Source organism: Camelus dromedarius, chromosome 18, assembly GCF_036321535.1.
Source record: "Camelus dromedarius isolate mCamDro1 chromosome 18, mCamDro1.pat, whole genome shotgun sequence".
Classification (NCBI taxonomy): Eukaryota; Metazoa; Chordata; class Mammalia; order Artiodactyla; family Camelidae; genus Camelus; species Camelus dromedarius.
Genome location: NC_087453.1, coordinates 12,466,780 through 12,489,784, shown reverse-complemented (window position 1 = coordinate 12,489,784; position 23,005 = coordinate 12,466,780). Strand labels below are relative to the sequence as shown.

Here is a 23,005-nt window from a genome sequence, read left to right as displayed (position 1 = left end):
AAGGTGTCATTCAGGCACTCTAGCTCCTCATTCCATGGCTCTGCTTTCTCCTAAAGACTTCAGGTCTCCATATTCAGTCTGCAGCTGGGGGAGAGAGGTGAGGCATGGCATGTGGGAGGGTTTTATGAGCCAGGCCTGGAAGTGGCACCTGTCACTATGCCTTTATTCCATTGGCTACATTTCCGTCACATGGACACACCTAAGTGCCTGGGAGGCTGGGAAATGTGGCTACTTGCGTGCACCTGGCACCACCTCCCTGACATCTTAGGTCCACCAACTTGTCTCCATCTCCAGGGCGGTGCCCCTGGTCCAGGCCACCCTCAGCATTTGGATGACAAGAGTCTCCTAAGTGGCCTCCACTTGGCCACCATCCCTTTTCCACTTGACAGCCAGAATGCTCTTTTAAAAAAACGTCAATCAGATCATCGGTGTTTGTTTTACTGCTCACAGCCTTTCCAGGGCTATCTAACATACTGACGAATAAGCCTTCCTGAGGGCCTGGAAAACCCCGTGGGAAGTAGACTCTCTGTCTTCCTTGCACTTCCTTCCTTCCCCCTCCCGATCCCTCCCAGCACCCTAGTTATTGTGACACCAGACAACACTGGCTTCTCTGCTTAAAGGACTTGCACTTGCTGCCTGGACTCCCGCCCCAGTCACTCCCTAGGGAGGCTTTCTCCCACCACCTTAGCTGATGCCACCCCCCCCCCCCGCCGTCCCAAGAAAAGATGTTTTCCTTCTTTATAACACTTGTTTTAAATCATCTTTTTGTTTGTTTGCATTTTAGCCAACCCTCTGTCCTAGGATATCAGTTCTCTTTACACTAGGAATCTTGTTTGCATCAGTAGGTTCTTGGTAAATATTTATTTAATGACGGACCGAAGGAAGGAAGGAATGACTTGCCCAAGGATACAGGACAACATAGTGGTGGAGATGCGACTCCTGCAGACCTGGGCTTCGGACGCTTTGCTCCAGATGTCACTATTTGCAGACACATTAGCCCCAGGGCGCCACCGGGTAAACAAAGGCAGCTGTGCGGAAGGAGGCAGGGAGGAGCCCTCTCTGCCCTCCTCGCCCCGCCCCGCCCCGCCGAGGCCCCGCCTCTGGGTGCCGCCCCGCAGCCGCCCCGCAGCCGCCCGCAGCCGAGGCTCTTGCCTCCTGGGGCGCGGGCGGCCGTCGGGGCGCATGGACGGGGCCGGCGAGCGGGGCCCGGGGCTCCGCGATGAGGAAGCAGAACGTGCGCACCGCCGCGCTCATCCTGTGCATCCTGTCCTACCTGCTGGTGGGCGCCGCGGTCTTCGACGCGCTGGAGTCCGAGGCAGAGAGCGGCCGCAAGCTGCTGCTGGCCCAGAAGCGGAGTGAGTTGCGGAGAAAGTACGGCTTCTCGGCCGAGGACTACCGCGAGCTGGAGCGCCTGGCGCTGCAAGCCGAGCCGCACCGCGCCGGCCGCCAGTGGAAGTTCGCCGGCTCCTTCTACTTCGCCATCACCGTCATCACCACCATCGGTGAGCGGCCCCGGAGACTCCCCTCGGCGCTCGCTCCATCCCCAGCCGCCTGAGGCGCCCCTGGGTTTGAATCCCATCTCTGCCCCTGATCAGCTGGATGACTTTGGACCAGTCATTTCAGCTCGCCTCCCTTTGTCGAATGCGCTCTGTGCTTCCGCGCAGGCAAACCTGGGAGGAGCCAGTAGGTCCCGTTTGCCAAGGAGCTGGCCCGTGGGACTGTCAGAAACGCCCCAGGGGGAGACGGATGGAGTGGGGCCAGAAGCCCAAGTGGCTGGAGCTGTTTCCTTGCCTGGCTGCATCACGCTAGCTGTGTGACCTCAGACCAGTTGCTTAACCTCTCTGAGCCCGAGTTGTCGCCTCTGTAAAATAGGGGTGCTAACAGACCCTATCTCAAGGCTGTGGTGGGACAATTATCATCAAGGAGATAATATATGCAGAAAGTTTCAGCACAGGGTCTGATACAGGACCTAGAAAGCACTAAAAAAAAAAAGATTGATTTTTGTATTGTAACGAAGAGAACGAGCACCTAGTCTGTCTTAGTCACTGTGGGATGGCCAGTGCCTAGCCTGTAGTAGAAACTCAATAAATATTTGTTGAAGGAATGACTGATTACCACCAGCTTTGGACCTCACCCTCGGGGATCCAGAGCACTTCCTCTGCAGCATCTGGCCTGCCAGCCGTTGCCATGGCTACCGTCTGGCTGGTACCTGCTAAGCCTCAGCCTGGGGAAGCAGAAAAGGAGAGAAGCAGGTTCTACAGGGCTCCAAGCTGGGTGCCAGCCACTCCCCAGGCCCCAGCTATAGATGTCCAGGTGCCAATCTGGGCTTGGACCATGACCCCGGAAGCTAGCACCTTGGAGAAAGCTCCTCCAGGATGCTCTTGCAAGTCAGTGTGACTTTGTGGGTTCAGCAGTGGAGTCAAAAGCCTGAGTTCTACAATTACATAGACCAGAGTTCAGTTCTCATCTCTATTGCCTCCTGCCGTCTCTGGCATTTGATTGTACCTCTCTAAGCCCTGGTTTCCTCAACTACAAAATGCAGTTGTTGCTACCTCACTGGGAGACTGCCAGGTTTAAGAGAGGTCAAGTGTGTAAAATGTGCTGTTCATTATTTGCCAACTGTGGGCCCAGCTCCCATTCAGCCCTTTTGACCCCTCCTGTCAACATGGGCCCCCTGCTTCCCTATCTTGGCTCAGCCTAAGACCCTCCCTGTCACTGTGCCTGGTGGTGTGGGACCCTATCCACTTCCTCTGCCCTCCTCCACATTTTTTGGAGGCCTCCCAGCTAGGTTCGGCGTCCCCCTCTTCTCTCTGATCTGCATCTGGGATCCTGTGAAGAGACTTGAGTGGAAACAGCAAGCATTTTGCTTTTTATGGCCACCTGGGGGCGCCAGCATTTGCCGTGTGGTCCAGGCTGCATCAGCCAGCCTTGCAGAGAACCAGGTGCCAGAACCCAGGAGTTGAGCTCTGCATGGACAGGAGAGAGTTACTGAGAAGCTATGGAGGATAGTGCTTAATAGCTCAGCCCTGTGACCTTTGGGCAGCTTCCTCCTTCTGAACGTGGTTTCCTTATCTGTAAAATGGGGATGATAATATCATCTCATCCAGTCACTGGGACAAAAAAAAAAAAATAATCCATGTAGAGTACCTAGCATGTTTAGTTATCATCATTATTCATTTTTCCTTTCTGTCAAAACCTGAAATAGCCCCAAACAGCTGGAAACAGCACTGCCTGACCCCTTATTCCTAAAGAGGCTTCTCTGTCTCACATTCAGCTCTGCTTTCAGTCTGGCTTGATTATTGATTATTAAACTTTCATTCAGTCCTTGGTCTGTGTCAGGCTCTGTACAGGGCACTAGTGACCAGGGACACAGAGAAATGACCAGCATGGTCTCTAGCCTCAAGGACCTCATAGTCTAGTGGTTGGCAGAGACCCTTCCCAACCCTCAGTAATAGATAGAGGCAGACTGACAGGACCATGAAATAGAAAAATGGAAGTGGAGTCAGATCTATAAATATATATATTGTGCTGCTGTTTCAGAAGTTATGTATGCAGACAGTACACACTTCACAGGGTAGAAAAGGCACGTCATGAAAAAGAAGTCTGCCTCTCACCTCGCCCCTCGATGCATGAATTCCTTTCCCTGGATCAACTGCAATGATCTGTTTTCTGAGTACCCTTCTGACCATATTCTCTGCCAATACAGTCCTTTAAAATACACACCTATATAGACATATTATACATGCTCTTGCTTTTTTCACTTCATATGTTTTGGTGATTTTTTTATATCAGTCCTTGAAGAACTGTGTCCTCGTTTCCCTGGCTGAACAGCAGGGCTTCTCAACTCCCGGCACTGCCAACATTTTGGACCAGATATTCTTGTTGTGGGGGGGGCTGTCTTGTGCATCACAGGAGGTTAAGCAGGACCCTGGCCTCTACCCACTAGACTCCAGGAGCACACAGCCACCACTTCACAGCTCTACCAACCAAAAATGTCTCCAGATGTTGCTAATTGCCCCCTCAGGGGCAAAAGAACCTCCAGCTGGAACCAGAGCTGTGGCGTGTTCCGTCGTTTAGACAGCACCATGGCTTATTTAACCTGGCCCCTACTGATGGACACTTAGGCTCCTTCTCATTTTTGCTATGACCAGAAATGCTGCAACAACTCATGCATATACCTCACTTTGCATGTGTGTGTGTGTTTTGGAAGACTACCTTCCTAACTGTGGAACTGCACAGGCCAAACGTGTATTTACCTTTTGGCAGATGGGGCCAATTTGCTAGAGGAGGCATATTCTGCTGGGGAAGGACCACCTGACTTTTCTTGGGTTATGGGGCCCTTTGAGAATATCATGAAAGCTTTCACTTCTTCATCCTGGAAGAGACATGTATCCACTAATTCCATGGTGATGGCACAGTGTGCCAAGACTCAGGGAAGCCCACTCATGTTTATGTTCTCTGCAACAGTTGAGGGGACTGAGTGAGGAACTCCACCAGACTGAAGAGGTGTTGGTGAGAGCTGGCTTGGAGCAGGATCTGAGAAGGGAGATGTGGACTGGGGCAGGGGGAAAAGGTCATTGTGGGTGCGGGAAGAACCATGAGAAAAGGCATGAAGAGGAGAGGCATGGTTGGGGAAACAACACGGGGGAAGGCTTGGAGAGGTGAGGGGGTTTAGCTTGGACATCCATCACCTGAGAACTGGGACTTTACCCTGGGGGTCCTGGGGAGCCATGAAAGATTTTACTTTTCTTTTTCTATCAATGCAAAACTTAGATACAGCAAAATTCAGTTTTTCAGTGTACACTTCTGTGGGTTTTGCCAAATAAAAACCTGTCATTGTAGCTGCAGCCACGATCAAGACATAAAACATTTATATCACTCTCCAAAATTCTGTCATGCCACTTTATAGTTAGTTAACCCTTCCTCCAACCCCAAGGACTGGCAGCCACAGATCTGTTCTCTGTCCCTATAGTTTTGCCAGATTGTTCCCAGAATGCCACTTAAATGGAACCATGCAGTATGTAGCCTCTTCAGCTTGGCTTCTTTCACTCAGCATAAGACATCTGCGATCCATCCTTTGTTGCCGAGGAAACAGTAGTAAATGCCTTTCTATTGCTGAAACAAATTCCACTGCATGGATGTACCACAGGTTGTTTATCCATTCCCCAGTTGAGGGCCATTTGGGTTGTTTACAATTTGGGACGATTTTATGAGTAACCATGGAAGGCTTTACAGCCAGGGAATGATTAGTTAGAACTAGCATTTGAAGATGCTCTGGCGGCTTTGGGGGATGGAGAGAGAGACCCGGGGAAAGAGGTGGGTGAGAGTGTGAGACGGAGCCGAGCACTCACCAACCCTTCCCTCCGCTCTCCATCCAGGGTACGGCCACGCTGCGCCGGGCACGGACTCAGGCAAGGTCTTCTGCATGTTCTATGCACTCCTGGGCATCCCCCTGACGCTGGTCACCTTCCAGAGCCTGGGCGAGCGATTGAACGCACTGGTGCGGCGCCTCCTGCTGGCGTCTAAGCGCTGCCTGGGCCTAAGGCGGCCGCGCGTGTCCACCAAGAACATGGTGGTGGCGGGGCTGACGGTGTGCGCGGCCACCCTGGCCCTCGGGGCCGCGGCCTTCGCGCACTTCGAAGGCTGGACCTTCTTCCACGCCTTCTACTACTGCTTCATCACCCTCACCACCATCGGCTTCGGCGACTTCGTGGCGCTGCAGAGCGACGAGGCGCTGCAGAGGAAGCCACCTTACGTGGTCTTCAGCTTCCTCTACATCCTCCTAGGGCTCGCAGTCATCGGTGCCTTCCTCAACCTTGTGGTCCTGCGCTTCTTGGCCGCCAGCGCGGATGCGCCCGAGCGCGCTGCCCGGCCGCTCCGCCGGGGGGCGCCCGAGAGCCGCGGCCCCTCCCGGCCGCGCCGCCCAGGGTGCCCCGCAGGCTCCACCTCCATCTCCTACCGCATCCACCAGCTGGAGTTGTGGGCCCGCGACAATCTGGGCTTCTCGCCCCCCGCGAGCCCTCGGACTGAGGTTGGCGACGGCAGGGAAGGCAGGCCTCCGGCTCGACGGAAGTCCATCTGAGGGCCCTACCCCTGGCCGGAGCTAGATCCTAGAACCGGAGGGTCTGGACTCACCTGTCGGTGCACCCTCCCCAGAGCTTGGAGAGGGGTGAGGGGCTGTGGCCTCAATGTCGTCCTCTGCCACAAGTGGCTTCTCATTACCTCCTGCGGCAAGCCCCTCCCTCCTCTTCAAAAATATATTAAAGTCGCATCATAAGCACAAGCACGACTCTAAAGTCACCCCGAATGCACACAGTACTGCCCTTGTGATCCAAATTGTTTCAGGAAGGCGTGGCACATCACAGGCCCATGTCACTAGCTAGCCCAATGGAGAGGAAGCAGGTGCCCATATTTCTGTTGTGTGAAGAGGTGGGTTTTCCGTGTTGTAGGGGAAATGTACGACTTTCAACACTGGAATCCTACCTGTGAGGCCAGCTGCTCCCTCTGTGAGAAGCAAAAGGATCAGATGGACTGAAGGGAAACACTTACCGTCCAGTGTGAACCAGTGGGCAAATCTCTGCAATATTTAAATGATTACTCATTCTCTTACTCAGTGTGTACGGCGGAATTGGCCCCACCCCCAAATGCGATGCTCCTTGTCCTTGGCCTGACCCCTTTTGCAATGCAGGGGGCCTTCGCTACATCACGTCTCTCGGACTACTTGGATGTTGTCTTTTCTGGGAACTGTGAGGTCACCCACAATGTGACCTCGGGGAATCTCATTCCCTCCCTGGGCCTCAGTTTCCTGTAAAATGACTGGGTTCACACATACTTCTGTTCCCTTCTGTGCATTTCTGGAAGGGTTCCTGGGACAGGCCTGGGCCCCATGAGGGGGCATTAACAAAGCTGACATCCCGTAGCACTCAGCTCTTTAAAACTAACATCCCAGATTGAACTGTGTCAACACAAAGCAGAGCAAGCCAGGTTAGAAAAGCCAAAAACTTTAATTTTCAACATGAGCTACATGGTCATGAACACAATGCAACGTGACCTGCTCCAACCCAGGGGCCCTGGAAACCCTCCCTCCCCCAAAGCCCGAGGGGCTTCTGCTCCCAGAGAGGGAAAGGGGAAAGGTGAGTGAGCGGAGAGTGGGCCTGAAAACTAGGGGTCCAGCCTTCTTGCCACCCTCTCAGGGGGCAGTGGTAGAGGGAAAGGGCTCCAGAGAGGATGCCTGAGGCCCCGGGTTCAAGTCTCCACTTTATCCTCACAGAAGCTGAATCAAACGGGCAGTCAGCACCTCCCGCACCGAGCTGGAGAGTCGGATGAGCTCGTGGACATGGAAGCTTCTGGTCTGCTCGGAGGTGCTGCTATACAGACACGGGGCCTCCGGAGCCTAAGGGAGTCGTGACAGGGGAACGGGGGATGGAAGTGGGGCACCCCAGTCCCCTGGGCCTGGCACAGCACTGCTGCTCAGTAAATAAATGCAGGTGGCCTTGCCAGACGCAGCAGCTGTGCTCCAAGAGCAGCGGGGCTCAGAGCTGCCCTGAGCACCTGGGTGTCCCTGTGAGCGCCTGCTTCAGGGAAATGGGTGGTAAATCAACTTGCAAAGTGCATGACCTCAACTCTTGGCTTCATCCCAGGTCAAAGAAAGATCTCTCAACTGTTAGAGAACAGAGTTCTCGTCCGGGCTCGGCTGCCAACTCATATAGTTGGACCTTAGCAGGTGCCCTCCCCTCCCAGGGCCTCAGTTTCCTTTTCTGTAAAACAGGGCTGATAACACAGGCCCCCATCAACTGCTTAGGGGCTCCTGGGAGGGTATCTGCGAGGTAAAAGCACTTTGAGAACAAAAAGGTTTGCAAAGCACTATGGGAAGATCAGTGTTATCACATCTGAAGGTTTGGTGAGGATTTCCTTAAGATGAGGTGGTCCACAGCAGCCTCACTCCCACACAGTCCCAGGGAGGGCCTGGTGTCTTGCCTCCCTCAAGTTGGTCCTGGAGGGACGATGGCCCCTGAGCGGGAGCCCCCACTTAGACATCAAGGCCTGGACCAAATCCTGCACAGCCTCAGTCAGCCAGGCCAGGCCCCCAGGAGAACAAGGTCTCTATGGCAACCTTTTCCTCCAAACCATGGCCCAGAAAAGTTACTGGCCCATCGAGGTGGAACCAAGTAGGGCTGAGTGGCCCAGGGCTTAAAGGCCACAGATGTTTATCATGGCAGATGTGCCCTGGAGCAACGGGCTCCTGTCCCATTAAGGAGGGAGCACAGTGGACCCCCCGTTCCGGCCCCATGGCTCACTTGCTGATGGGTCATGTCTTGGGCAAGTCACTTCCAGATTTTAAGCCTCAGACTCCTCCCCTCTCAGATGGGCTACAGTTCACCCTGCCCATCTATTCAAGGCCCCTGGGAGGTTCCAGGGAGAGAAGGGCGGAGGCAATGTTGTGGGAAATAGCGGCCCCACCTTGTCCTGCCCTGGCTCCAGCTCAGCCTTTGGTGGACGAGGAGACCCAGGCAGGGGGAGACATAAACTCACGGGGGACCCCAGAGGCGACTATTCCCCACCCTGGGCCTCGGTCTCCTCATCTGGAAAATGGAAATGACTCCACTGATGGTCCCAAAGCCCTTTCCCTTTAGTATGACAGGCAGATTTTGGAGAAGGAAAGTGGCAATGACTCCCTCCCACGGTACCCCTGCATGTGACCTCCAGCTCAGAGACTGAAAAGCGAATTGTCCCCTAGAGACCCCAGCACCCCCACCCCTAATCCCCCCAGCTCCACACTCTCTGCTTCTCTCCAGATGGTGGAGTTTGAGCTGGCAAAGGATCAGACAGGAGTGGGCTTTAAGGTTCCCCAAAGCTAATAATGAGAATCATCACCCCCTTCCCAAACCCCTATCCCTTGGTGAGGACAGACGGTGATTCCCACGCCAAATTATCAGAGCCCCCTCGGAAGGCGGCCATGTGCTCACGACAATGATACAAAGAAAGAGGGCTCCAGCCCCCCTCCCACCCCTCCAGGAGGTGAGCTGAGATTTCACAGAACAAACAAGAAAGTCATTGAGGGGGGCCCTCGGTGACCACCCTCTGGATGTTATTGCTTTGGAGCGCTCTCTCTCTTTATAAAGGCTGTGCAGACACCTGAGGGTGGGCTCAGGCTGGGGTGCACAGACTGCGCCCCGCCTCCCTCTGGATGGGGCAGCTAGGCTCCGCCCCATCTTTGAAAAGCTAGTCCTGAACTACCAGAGCAGTGCCAGCTGGAGAGAGAAGGCGCTCTCCTGGCTCAAAATATTCCAAATGGTGAGTAATAAACGAACGGCAGAGAAATCACACTGGTTTAAAAAAAACACATGGTGGAGGGGCTGATTCTGAGCCTCTGATGGGAGTCCCTCCAGAGCCCTGCTACCTCCTACCCCAACCTTGGGATTCCAGTGCCACAATCCCAGGAAGGTCTGCCGGCCACCTGGATAAAAGGGGCACCTCCGTCTCCCCTTCCCAGCACATGGAGGTGCTATAACTTTAAAGGAGGTCCAGGGCTGAAACAGGCTGAGGGGTGGGGCGATTTCCAGGCGGAAGGAATCACCTGGTCAAGTAGCCTAGAGAGGGACCAGGGACAAGGTGGGACCCAACACAGCCAGGCATCTTCAATGGAAAATGCTCTCCTCTGATGGAGCCCAGGACCTCTCTGCCAAGGCCCACATCCTCAGGAGTGCTTCCTAAATAAAATCAGTATCAAGGGTAATAAATCAGAACATCTGAGTATTGTGGGCAGGTCCAGCTACAACCCTACATGGGGAAGGGGTGTGAGGGGGAGGGGGAGGAGGCGGCGCCGGCCTCCTGTGGATCAGGCTCCGGATCCAGGCCCAGGCCAGCGAGGAGAAGGCCATCTCCTAGAATGCACTGTTTCCTCCCGCCCCTGTCCGGGACTCTGTAAGGACTCGATGTGAGCTAAGACCAGGCCCAGGGCCTGGCACGCTAACTCTACCCAGCTAACCTGGACTACGCCCTACACAGCAGGACTGGGTAATGAGGGGTGGTGGGTAGTGGGCTGCTGGGTGCCTCCCAGGGGAGGGGGCAGAAATGTGCTTCTACAGTGAGGGGCCAGCCTGCGTCCTCCCCAGCATGCAAAGGGGCTTCCACAGGTCCCAGGGAGGGGAGGGCTGGGCTGGGCCAGGCAGGCAGCTACCCAGGCCTGCTAGAGAAGGAATCTCCCGACTCTTACATTCACGCCTCTTCTCACTCTGTTTCTCTCCGTGAGCCAAGGTTACTGAGGCCAGGGCGGTGGATTCTGCCCTTAGCACAGGATGGTTTGTTTAAAAAGACTAAAATTGGGGAGTTCTGTTGCCTCCCCAGACCTCTAGCCTGGAGGCAGAGGGACAGACAAGATGACCTTTGACCTCATCCAACAAGGAGGGATTCTCCTACTTGGGAAACCCTCGCCTTGGCACCACCAGCCCCAATCTCAGCTTTCTTTAGACTCCCTCTCCAATCCAGCAACCCCAAGATTCAGAGATGGTAAGCCCTCTGAGGCTAGGGTTCTCGAAAATCAGGGTCCAACAGCTCCTCCAGCAAAACAAAGACAACACTGTTCTTTCCAGTCTACCAATGGTTTGCAAACTAGCTTGTTGCAATCCCACAGAGCCAGGCCCCCTGGGGGTCTGTGCCAGGCCCTGAGCACCTCCTCCTTTCCTTTGGTCCCTGCTGGACCCCAATTCCTAGAGCCACCAGAAGAGGGGCAGGCAGGAGGGGACAAACAGATGGACTCGAACAGGCTGCGGCAAAGCTCCTTCCACAGGCAGGTGGAGGGAGGCCTGAGCTCCTCTTCAAGTGGGAGGCTCTGGGGCCCCGGAGCTGGCTCCGGATCCTTGCAAAGCTGCCCCATTGGCTACGGGGCAGGAGTAGCTGCCTGAACCCGGTGCCGCAGGAAAGACACTTGCTGGTAATTGGCACCATGGAGATGGCCGCTGGGTTCTGGACTTGGCTCCGGGCAGCGAGCTTCCAAGGAGGCAAAAAGGGGGAGTGGTCGGACAGTGTCTGGGGCAGGAGAATGGTTTGCTCTGCCACCTCAGTCTTTCCTTTCTCCAGATTGCAGCCACATCCACCAGGTCAAGAACTGGCCAAGTCAAAAGTGCAGCCAATCCCATTGGGAGAGGGAAGGTCTCAGGGGGTAGGAGGCAAAGAAGGGGTGAGGAGGGGCCCTGGGGGGTCAGGTCTCCCCATTCTGCTTCCCCACTGTGGGGGAGAACCCCATCCTCCTCCGTTCAATGTGCCCCTGGGCCTGGGGTCCCAGGTCGGGGCTGGGCAGTCTCCAGGCCATCTCGGGGAGCCCCTCCCCATCCCTGGCACTAAGATCGCTCACCACAGGGCCCCACGGTGCTCTCAAGGGACAGCTGGGACGCCTGCCGGAGCAGGGGGCCCGTGGCTGGGTCCACCATGGAGGAGGTGGGGAAGAGCTTGTACCAGCCCACGGCCAGGGTGGTCAAGTCCAGCTCCTCCAGCAGTACGCGGGCCACACCCATGAATTGCTTCCGCTCCATCCGCCCGTAGTTCCCCCACACGATCACCTGTGGGGCAAGAGACACAGTGGTTCAAATCCTGCCAATGCCACTCACAGGCCTGGAACCAGAACCCGGGGTCACCTCCATGCCCGATTCATCCCCAAGTCCTGTGAATTTCACCGCCTGAAAATGGCTCAAGTCCCACCATATTCTTCTGGCTCCAGTGGCACCATTTGAATGACTGGCTTCCTGCCTCCAGTCTTGCCCTTTCTGTTCCATCCTCCAGACACCTCATCTTGGAGCCTAGGCCTTAAAGGCCGACCCTACACTGTGAGTGTCCTACCTGCCCCACGCCCCACCCTCGGCCCTCTGCTTCCATCCAGATCATCAAAAACAAAGTTTTTAAAAGGGGCTGGTAGGACAGCTACATGTAAATCAAGGAAATTAGAACACTCCCTCACACCATACACAGAAATAAACTCAAAAGGGTTTAAAGACCTAAATATAAGACATGACACTGTAAAAATTTCCAGAAGAAAACACAGACAAAACATTCTCTAACATAAATTGTAGCAAATATTTTCTTAGATCAGTCTCCCAAGGAAAGAGATAAAAGCAAAAATAAGCAAATGGGACCAAATCGAACTTAAAAGCTTTTGCACAGCAAAGGAAACCATCAATAAAACAAAATGACAACCTGCAGAAAGGGATAAAATATTTGCAAATAATAGGACCGACGAGAGGTTAATATTCAAAATACATAAACAGCTCATACAACTCAATATTGAGAAACCAAACAATCCATTCAAACAATGGGCAGAAGACTTAAATAGACATTTTTTCCCAAAGAAGACATACAGATGACCAACAGGCACTAATTATTAGAAAAACACAAATTAAAACCACAATGACGTATCACCTCACACCAGTCAGAGTGGCCATCATCAAAAAGTCTACAAACGATAAATGCCAGAGAGGGTGTGGAGAAAAGACTGCCCTCCTACACTGCTGGGGGGAATGTCAAGTGGTGCAGCTATTATGGAAAACAGTATGGAAGTTCCTTAAAAAACTAAAAATAGAGCTACCGTATGATCCAGCAATCCCACTCCTGGGTGTATATCTGAAAAACACAAAAACTCTAATTCTAAAAGATACTTGCACCCCAATGTTCATAGCAGCATTATTTAGAATAGCCAAGACATGGAAACAATCTATGTGACCATCAACAGATGACTGGCTGAAGAAACTGTGACGGACAGATGGATGGACAGGGACACACACACACAGGAATATTACTTAGTCATAAAAAAGAATGATAATGCCATTTGCAGCAAATGACCAGAAGGGTTTTTCCAAACTTTTTTGACAGGTATACACAGTAAGACAGGTATTTATGGTGAACATACAAGATTCATAACTGAAGCAAGTGCCCCACCAAATAAGACTTACCTTACTAGAAGTGAGAAATGTTCTTTCCAAGTCCTATTTCCAATTCCATTCCATTAAAAAAAAATACTTGTTGAGACTCACTAAATCGATTTCACAACTCACTAGTGGGTCTCAATCCACAAGTTGAAAGACTACCCTACTACACAGGACCTGGGCTTCCCAGTTTGGCAAAAGTCTCCCTGTCTTGGTGACTTATAACACCTTAGCCTACTCTTGTTTGCTTTGCTCACCCAGGTTAGGAGCAAGAGACTGAGGTACAAGCCAGAGGTGCCCAGCAGCAGCTCTGAGAGAGCAGGCACATGGCTCCTGCAGGCATCCAACCAGGGCCCTGCCTTACCCATGATGGGCAGCTGTTTCCAGCTCCAGGTTTGAGCAACCACTAGCATCCTCCTAAAAGCAAGAGAGCCAAAGACCTCTCTGGATCCTTCAAAGACTTTCAGCTTTTATCAGTGTGTTCCGTGCCAACTCCCTGGCCTCCAGAGGTTGGTGATGGTGATGATCTTGGTAGTGGTGATGATGATGGTGGTGGTGCTGGTGATGATGGTAGTGGTGGTTGTGCTGATGATGGTGGTGGTCGTGATGATGGTGGTGGTGGTGGTGGTGATGATGACGGCAGCCAGCTGTAGAGCACTGACTACAGGTCAAACTTCCAAATGCTTTTCTTGTACAAAGCACACATTCTGCTGTCACAGTAATGTTATCAGTGGGTAATATTCATATCCCCATTTTACAGATGAAGAAGCTGAGGCTCAGAAGGGAACTTATTCAAAGTCACACAGCAAGGTATGTGCTCAGATCAACCACAGTGCTCTACTTCCTCTAGATCAGGCCCTGCAGAGACCCACCCCCCAGTCCCAGGAGCACCTCCTTCACCCCCTGGTACTGCACTCTGCACCCCCATGCCCCTCACCTGCAGGACTTTGCCCTGGGGACTCTCGGGAAACAGCAGCACCTGGTTATACAGCGGGTCCAGCGACTTGCGAGCGACTTTGGTCTTCTTCTTAGCAATGCAGACGCCATTCTCCAGCAGGTAGGCCTTGATGTAGGCCGCTGGGGACAGAGGCCAGCAGGGTGAGTTCTAATCTGAGCCCCAAATAGTGGGCAAAGGGTGCAGCAGAGGGACCCACTGCTGGGGATCGGAGTGCCTCTACAGGGTCTGAGAAGGAGGCAACAGGGGCGGGTGGGGGTGGGTGGTGGAGTGCAGCCAGGGTTGGGTGGGGCCTACTCTACCCCCTTGGGTCGTGCTGCCTGCCTCCCGCTTCCTTTGCTCACCCTGTCCCCTCTCCCAGTCCCTGGCTTGCCCACCCTCTCTGGCTTACACATTCATGGCTGACTCATTCACTCAAATGTTTGCTAAGCACCCGTGGTGAGCCATGCACCCTATGAGGTAGAACCATAAACAAGAAAAATGGTCCCTGCCCCCCAGGAACTCAGTCCAGTCCGGGAGGCCAACAGGGTCAACCAACAATCTCAACTGGGTCCCAAGAATAAATCCTACATCACTAATTATATGTGAGTCACTAGCTTTGGGATTGAGGGATCCCCCACAGTTGGACCCAATTTTCTCTCTTCTAGACCCAGGTAACCTCAGGACATCCTCCCTGACCTCCACCCCCACCCTGCTGATGGGAGGGCAGCCCCCACACCTGGCAGTGTCTTGGAGCCTGGCTTGGCCGTCAGCCCCCGAGCCTGGATGATGTCCACCTCGAGCTGACCATTCCGCTCCTGCAAGCCGATCTCCACGTCCCCTGCAATGGGCCCTGAGTGATGAGCCTCGGAAGTGGCTGGGAAGCTCAGTCAAAGACTCAGATCCTCCTCTCTGCTGAGGGATGATGTCCCCTCCCCCTGCTCCCAGCCCCAGACAAGACCACAACCAATCCCCACACCAAGCGCCTAGGCTCTGCCGAGCACCTGGCGGGTATGAAATGGGCTCCAGGTTCGGTGCTCAGCAGATGGAGCTAAGGCAGAGGGGAAGGAAGGAGAGACACAGGGCTTCTGGTGGGACCCCCCCTCCATTTGAAAGAGGCCTTGGGGCACTTACCCATTGGCGTGGTGGCCAGGGTCTGGCGGCCCACAAACTGTGCTGGCCCCATGCTGCCCAGGAAGTCACTGAACTGGGCGTCCGATGCCAGGCAAACTCCCCCATAGTTAAGACTGCAAAAAGGAAGAAATGAGACAAAAACAAACGTTCCTAAGGGCCAACTGAGGACTCTGATGACTCAGGCAGTCAGCTCCAGAATGTCCCTCATTCCACAGCCATTCTGTCCACATCCATCACCCTGCCTCAGGCAGACTGGTGTCCTGTCGCTGCCTCCTCCTTACTTTAATGGCCCTAAACTCTCAGCTCTGACTCCAAAATTCTAGGACTTAGCTTCTGTGTCCTGTACCTTTCTCCTACCTCTTCTTGCCAAGCCTCAAGTTCCCCCTCCATGAAATGGGTATGGTGACATCCGCCTCTTGGAGTGGCTGTAGGACTTGTGGGAGGTGATGCTTGTCAGTGCCTGGCTCCTATGATTAATGCCATGATACTCAAAGTGTGGTCCAGAGACCTGTAGCATCACCCAGGAGCTAATTAGAAATAGAATTGCTCCTCGGCCCACCCCACCACGCCCTCCCAGCTGCTGGATCAGAATCTGCCTTTTAATATGAGCCCCAGAAGACTCATTTGCACTGGACAGTTTGAGACGCACAAGGCCAGCAGCTCAGCCTTGGAGGTTCGCATTTGTTCTTGCTATGCGGTTGCCCAATGTCCACTCCCTTTGGGAACAAGACTTCAAATCTCCTTAGGGAGCCTCCTCCCCAAGGCAATGATTCCTGTGGAGCAGAGCATGGCTCCAGAGGCTGGTATGGGCTCAGTCTGGCCAGTAAGGCCATGCCTTCCTTGGCCAGTGACTGGCTCAGAGTTGGGCATGCGGCCCAACAAAGTCCACAAGAATCTGGCCAGGAAGCTTTCTTTGAACTGTAGGAAATGAGAAGCTCATTTCCCATCTGATTTGAACCTGAGACAGAAAACTGGAGCCTCTGGCAGGTCTTTTGCTACCATCTGGAGCCCATGAAGGAAGCCAACACACTGGCGACACTGCATGAGCTCCTGGATCAAACTCTGCCTGAAACAAGATATTTCATCTTTTTTTTTTTGTTACATAATTCAATAATAACAACAACTATTATTATTATTATTATTATTATTATTATTATTATTATTATTATTATTATTATTATTATTATTATTATTATTATTATTATTATTATTTGCTGAAGCCAATTTTAGTTAGTTTTTTCTTACCCATCTCTGAAATGGGAATACTAATGTTCCCATCTCTAGGTCTGCTGTAAGTATTATATAAGATCAGACACTAAGTACCATGCCTGGTGTACCCCTATTATCTTCAGGACTAAAACACTCCCAACACATTTTCTCATCGGATTCTCACCACAACCAAAGGAGACAGGTTTTGTTTTTGTTTTTGTTTTTTTACTTTTACCAGCATTATTCAGATGAGGAAGCAGGTTCAGCCCAACCTAAAGCCAGAACTCACAGGGCAGAGTCAGCACTTGAAAACAACATTTCTAATGCCAACCTCAGGTGACTCTCCATCTGGGCATCCAGGAGTAACAGCTAACTTTGAACGAGCAGATACTGTGAGCTGGGTTTCACCACAGCAGCCGGTGGGGTGGGGGTTCTTTAAGCAGGAGGGGGAGCCTGCCTTGGGTCTCAAGGGCACTGAACACTTTGTTCCCTGCTCTGAGAGCACACCCCTAACCTGCCCCCAGCTCCCTTCTTGGGGAACCTGCTAGACTCTCGGTCTTGAAGGAGCCGGAGGAGGATCATCCAAGGGAGGTGGGGTCTCTGGCTCCACCCCAGGTGCCCCCTTCTGCTTCTGAACCACTCTGCTAGGCTATCCTTTCCCCAGTTCTTCAGAAGGAACAATTCAAGCATGGTCTTCTCTGCCTGCACCCAAATCTTCACACCCTAGACATGCTGCCTGGTGCTTGAACCACATCTGTCTGTCTTTATACCTTATTGTTTACTCATAAAACCTCATAGTTGGCAAAGGATTCACCCACTTGCTCTGCAAACAGTTACAGGAAGGTGTCCTCTGACCCAGCACACTCCCTGTTTCATAGATTGGAAGACTGAGGCCCAGAGTGAGAAAGACAGTTGCCTGAGGGCTGTGTGATGGCAGTGCCTGCTGCTATACCAGGCTGCTGCCCAATTCAAGTCACCCAATAGTGTGTACACTTTTACGTATAAAACTCCAAGCGAGCTGTGTGAAGAGGCAAGAGCAGACCCTGTGTACAAAGGACTTACCATTTTGTTGGGCAAATGTGTTGCTTGCAAAGAAACAACTAAAGAAGACAATAGTCTTCTTACAAGGCACAACAGGGCCCCTACCCACCCACCTCGGGTTGTGAGAGCCCAGGGGCCATCAGAAGAGAACAATCACTGCTGGCTGCAGTGGTCTAGAATGGACCAGGATGGACCAGGAAAGGAGACTCTGAATTGAGGGCAAAGCATACACAAGGTCCAGCAAGAGAGGAAGATGAAGGAAGGTAACTTTCCACATACTATGTTTTCTCTTCCCCCACCAGAGTCACCAGCAGAACGTCCTGAGGTCCTCAGGATGGTGAAGCCACAAGCATAAAGGAGGCTGGTGAGAAGCAGGAGAAAGTAAGTCCTTCCCTCTCTCCAAGGAGGGTAATGGAGACAAGGCAGGGACAAGAGAGTCTAGTTCAGGACCTTGGAGAGGGCCTATGTTGCAGGTTTATACAATGTCATAGAACACAGGAAAGGATAGAGAGCCACAAAGGAAAGAGGGAAGTCAACTCTTCTAGACTTTAAGACGCTGAGGACAAAAGGGTTGTATTTAGCCATGGATGATTTATCATAGTAAAAATGAAAACAATCTAAATATCTGGCAACAGAGAAATTATAAACATGTATTGAATTATTAAAAAAAAAAAAAAAAGAATATAGGAGCCCGGCTGAGTGCAACAACCAGAAACACCTGCACTGAAGTTTGCATGAGCAAGAAATAAACATTTGTATTAAGTCACTGATTGAAGAAGTTGGTTATAGTAACTGGTTTAAACTAATTCAGTGACCCTGTCCCCTGGCCAGAGCTGATGGATCCCAGGACAGACAGCTGACCCAAGTTCAGTCAAGCAAAGACTCTCACTAGGAAATAAAAGAGAATCCTGGAGATAAAAAGTCATGAGAACTGAGCCGTGTGAATGGCCTGCCCTCGTAGAGAGTCCCAAACTACCAGCCACCTAGTCCTGGCCACCCAGTTCTTTCCTCAGCCATGTGAGATGTCCTGGCATCATTCCAATAAATTCTGTTTGGACTTACGTTACCAGCAGAGTTGATGGCAGGGTAATACTTTGAGGTTTCAGTCTGAGTGCTTTTTTGTTTTCATGATTTCCTGCTACCCTTTCCCCACTCAGGCGGGAGCCAGGGTGCCCAAAGGTCCACCGCCAAGGGATGACCCAGTAGGATGCAGAGAACAAGACAGTCAGATTCTTGGCTTTTCAGTTTAAAATGTAGGAAGAAGCAGTCTTGGGAGGAGAGGTGCAAAACCAGGTTGTCTGCCCCCCAGTAAACAAATCAACCCCAAATTCCCAGCCTGGGAAAGCAGAGGGAGTCAGGGAGGGAGGAGAGAGAGCTGAGGAAGGTCTGGGTCCTCGGGCTGGACTGGCAGTGCTTGGGAATGATGGGAAACTCCACAGAGGTTTGGAGAATCTGAAAGCAGAGGGGACTAGGGCCTGTCCTTACTGGGTGGAGCTGAGAAAAGGGCCCGACGCTTTGCGGAAATGATGCCGAGTGCCTCGTCAAGTGAACCCGGAGCGCCTCTGAGGCTCTGTGTGTCCCTCTGTGCCCTAAGGGAGCATGTTCCCACTGTATCTGAGACAGAGCCAAACCAAGACAGGCAGAGTAGTATTGGAAGCCAGGCAGTCAAAGCTTCTGAATCTATTATCTCTACAATAATGCGAGTATTATAGAGAAAGTATGGAAAAAATAACAGATATCTGGGGATGGAAATGGGTACCCAGTATTCTTGCAAACCCAAAGACCCTTAGTTAACAGCACCAAAGCTAAGACCTAGACTCTCCCACAGCTTGTGACCTGGCCTTTCCTCCACGCCCCCGTCTCTTTTCCACCCTATTCTCCTGGCCACCTGAGGGTCCGGGATCCATTCTGCTAGGAGGGTGTGGGCTCCAAAAGCCCGAGAAATGGCAATGCCTCTCGGGTTCTAAGGCACTAAAGGGGCTCAGCCTCCTAGGCAAAGCAAGGCCTGCTGCAGCCTGAAATTGAAAGTTTCCTCCAACATCGTCATTGTCTGCTCCTCAGTTCCTGGTGGGACTGTGAGCAGACAATGGGGAACTGGCAGGCCTGGTAATTAGCGGTAATTGTTTATAATATCTGGGCAGCTGCCTGATTTCCCATTCCAGGGTGCCTTGCCGGCTGCCAAGGAACCAGACTGATGCCCCAGAATCCCTGAACGGGTTGTCCCACCCTCCATGGGGCTAGAGGAAGAAGAATTAAGTGGTGGTACGTCCCTGCTGGCCAGAGGACCAACTGCATCAGAGACCCTGCTCCACCTTGAGGTCTTCCCTGGAAAAGGATGGAAGGCAGAAGATACAAAGTCAGACCTGATTCTATTCCTCGCTGGTCAAGCCCTTGCTGTGTGTCCTCTGGCAAGCTGCTGGTATCTCTGCATTTGAATCTTCTGATCTGCAAATAAGCCCACACCTACCCTAGGGATAGTGCACAGCCCTTCCACTGATGGGTGCCTATGCTATAATGGTTTTAAAATGTTTTGAAAATCTCTGCTCATAGGATCTATTCCCAAAGGGGTAGGAAAGATCATGCTGAATTACTAAGTACCACACACTTGCTACTGCTTAGATCATGCCTTGTATGCAGTAGAAACTCATTAAATGTTTACTGCCAAACCCTTAGGCTGGTCCCAAACTGGGAAAATATACTGGTTAAGACTAGACTTTGGCATAACACAGACCTGGCATTCCAGTGCTGTGCACCCTGGGGTAAGTTTGGTAACGTCTCTGAGCTACGTGTTAAAAACAAGAATAGACTGGAATCGTCTGGCTGAGTTGTTGGGGAGAGTCAATAGGATAACACAGGCAGGGTGCTTAGCACCTGGCCTGGCACACAACATCTCCTGAATGAAGAAAGGATTGAGATATCATGGCCTTCGGGTCTCTGCTGCCCAGCCTGGGAGAGCCCCTTCTTCCTCTCAGTGGTGTTTTCATGGCACTTCTGATTCCAGGCCTATTAGGAAGTGCAGCATCTGGATGCAGGAGACCAAGCCCAGGCCATCAGCGGGGGGGGGGGGGGGGGGGGGGCTGTGGGTGGAGGCAGAGGCCTGAAACAGGATTAAACCCCATGTTCTGCTGGCCTTTTATTTTGTGTTAATGGCGAAATGAGATGTCCTGCATTTCAAATCCTGTTAGTTTTGTAAGTGGAGCTGAAACCCATTTGTCTTTTATTATTAAACTTTGAGCTTGGTTTGGCCCCTGGATTTTCCATTTTTTCGATGGTTAAAGAAATAATTGGGTTATTCGGCGGTTTGACTTATACTCTCTTTTCCAGAAGATCACCTGTCTCAGCTGCATCAGAAATTAAAAGGCAGCACAGCCCTCATGGTGATTATGGGTTATGTGGTCCTGAAAGGGACCTCACGGGCTCTCTGTCCATCCATCCACAGCCTGACTGTATGTGTTCACCCACCCATCTGTCCACCTTCCCACAGCCTTGCTGAGTCTGCAATATAGTCAGTTCTGCCATTAATGCGAAATACACATTCCAAAAAATTACACTGCTGTGTGTGCAAAGTCCCACAATCAAAATTCCAGAGCTTACAGGGAAAATATGGTTAGGGGTATAACACCCAAAAAGTATGCCAGGATCATACACAAAAAAAAAAAAAAAAAAAAAACCACGGACATAAAAATGGTAGCACAGTCTTAAACATGTAAAACGGTTAAGAAGTGCATAGTTACTACAATAAACATGGTGCTTTACCTTGAAGACAGCCTGATGTTTGCTCGTGGAAATGAGTGTCAGAGGGTCTGCAGCGTGAGTTACTACAAAGTGAAACGGACAGACGGGGAGCTGTACCACCAGCTGTCGGTGGGGGCTGAGGGAGCAGGCAGATGCGAGAGGTGTGTGTTGTGTGTTTCTCTATGTTCCCCTGTGTTCACCTAGTGTTTCTCGTGGATGAAATCACACCTGAGTAAAGGCGCTATGTATGTTGTGCTCAAATTCTTCCTGAATATTTCAATCGTGTTGGAACAGATTTGCGTTTTCAAAACAAGCGTTGTAGCAGAATTGACTGTATGCCAGGATGCACAGCATCATACAATCCTGACTCCAGCTTCTCAAGTATTCAAGACAGTCCCAAACCTGCCCCGCCCCATGAGAGCGTAGCTCCCGGGCATGAAGCCAGGGATTTGATTTATTTTTTATTGATCAAAAGCTTGCCATGAGCCAAGTACGGATAGGACTAAGTTATCAATATTAACTCATTCAACCCTCATTTACCAACTCTGTGAAAGCCAGGGATTTATTATTAATACCCACTTTCTAGAAGGGGAAACCAAGGCCCAGAAATGTTAGGTAACCTGACCAAGATCACGCTGCTGGTAAGTGGCAGACCTGGGATTTGAACCTGGGAGTCGGCTCCGGGATTCATCTTCTTAACCACTCTGTTACACTGTCTCTGTGTGTCCCGAGGGGACCTCAGCCTTGCCCAGAGGAGCACAAGGGTTTGCAGTCCATGGTTTGGGGTCAGGCAGGCCTAGATCTGAATGCTGACTGTCCCCAATTCACTGGTTGTAGAGACACGTTTTTCACCACTCAGAGCCTGGGTTTCCTTTTCAGCAAAGGAGGAATAAACAATGGCAGGACACCCTCGGTGCTGCTGTATTACAGGAGATACACTTCTTAGAATCCGGTGCAGTCAAGTGCTCAACTAGTACCATGCTTATAAAACAGAACCAAACAAATCCCCATTTCCAAGTCCACGGCCACATGCAGTTCTGGTTTGTCCTTCAGGCACGATGATTCTGCTAAACAGCAGAGGTGGGGAAGGGGAAGCAGGTTCCGACCACCCCCTGTCATCCAGGCCCTGTGGTGATTAGGGACACAGCCATGACAGGAAGCAACCCTGAGGCCAGGTGCAGTGGCCCAAAGGTCGGCTACACTCTGCTCTTCGGAGCTGCGGGCACCATGACCCAGACACCTGGAGAGCTGGGTGCTGATGACCCAGACACCACAGGACAACGAGGGGCAGAGGGAAGAAGCAGGAGGGGCACCGGCAGCCAGCTCTGAGAGCTTCGGGCTTACAGGGAGGATGCTGAGACCCTGGATTCTGTGCGATGGAGGAGGCTGGAGAGGGGCAGAAAGGAGAGGAATGCATGTGTACCTCTGCTAATAGTGCCTACCCTTTACTCAGCCGATTCTGCAGGGCATCCCTGAGGGCCAGGCCCAGTGCTAAGCAAGTACCAAACTCAGTGTCTAGCAGGACAGACAGACACACATGTGACAAGTACAATGGAGTGATGGGTGCTGTGGCGGGGAAAGAATGGGCAGTGGGAGCTGCTGATACGGCCTGAGGAATAGCAGGCCCCTGCCGTTCTACTTCCCTTTCCCACGTCCAGGCAGACCTTGATGATCAACCTCAACACCCCTGCCAAGCCAGGACTGGGCTTCAGAATCCTTCTCAACACAGCACTTCAGGAAGCCACTACCTATTAACTGGAGCTGGCACAGGAGATAAAGCTTATGTTCAGTTCTTAGCTGAGATGTGGAGGAGGAAAGAGTCAGTGAAGATGGGGTATAGGCGTAGGAAAGGGAGTGCCACACAGAGGGGGCGATGTATGCAAAGATCCGGAGGTGAGCTGAAGGAAAGCATAAGAGGTTCAGGGTGGTGGAGGAGCGGGGCACACAGCTGGGACTGGGAGAGGCTGGCAGAAACAAGAAGTAAGTGCTGAGTGACAGACTGTGCGGTTTAGACCGAAAAGACTTGCAAGAGTGATGA

The 23,005-nt window shown here is 52.0% G+C and overlaps 2 protein-coding genes across 3 annotated transcripts in view; one reads left to right on the top strand and one right to left on the bottom strand.

Annotated features, from left to right (window-relative positions):
• Positions 1 to 1,213: 1,213 nt before the first annotated feature.
• Positions 1,214 to 6,083, top strand: KCNK15 (potassium two pore domain channel subfamily K member 15). Its single transcript, XM_031434437.2, has 2 exons — positions 1,214 to 1,502; positions 5,379 to 6,083. The coding sequence occupies exons 1-2, from the start codon at positions 1,220 to 1,222 to the stop codon at positions 6,080 to 6,082; spliced, it is 987 nt and encodes a 328-aa protein (XP_031290297.2). The 5' UTR covers positions 1,214 to 1,219; the 3' UTR covers position 6,083.
• Positions 6,084 to 6,856: 773 nt separating this feature from the next.
• Positions 6,857 to 23,005, bottom strand: part of RIMS4 (regulating synaptic membrane exocytosis 4) — a 55,914-nt gene continuing 39,765 nt past the window's right edge. For both annotated transcript variants that reach the window (XM_064475651.1, XM_031433751.2), the window contains exons 3-6: positions 14,983 to 15,095; positions 14,588 to 14,689; positions 13,852 to 13,991; positions 6,857 to 11,558 (exon numbers count right to left, since the gene is read on the bottom strand). In XM_064475651.1, the coding sequence (XP_064331721.1) occupies positions 11,340 to 11,558; positions 13,852 to 13,991; positions 14,588 to 14,689; positions 14,983 to 15,095 (574 nt within the window). In that variant the 3' untranslated portion in view covers positions 6,857 to 11,339. The remainder of the gene's footprint in view (positions 11,559 to 13,851; positions 13,992 to 14,587; positions 14,690 to 14,982; positions 15,096 to 23,005) is intronic.

Bases quoted from the DNA above. Each gene is read 5' to 3' on its own strand.
- KCNK15 (XM_031434437.2), top strand. From the start codon at position 1,220: ATGAGGAAGCAGAACGTGCGCACCGCCGCGCTCATCCTGTGCATCCTG. The intron at 1,503-5,378 runs GTGAGCGGCCCC...CTCTCCATCCAG, and splicing joins CACCGTCATCACCACCATCG to GGTACGGCCACGCTGCGCCG.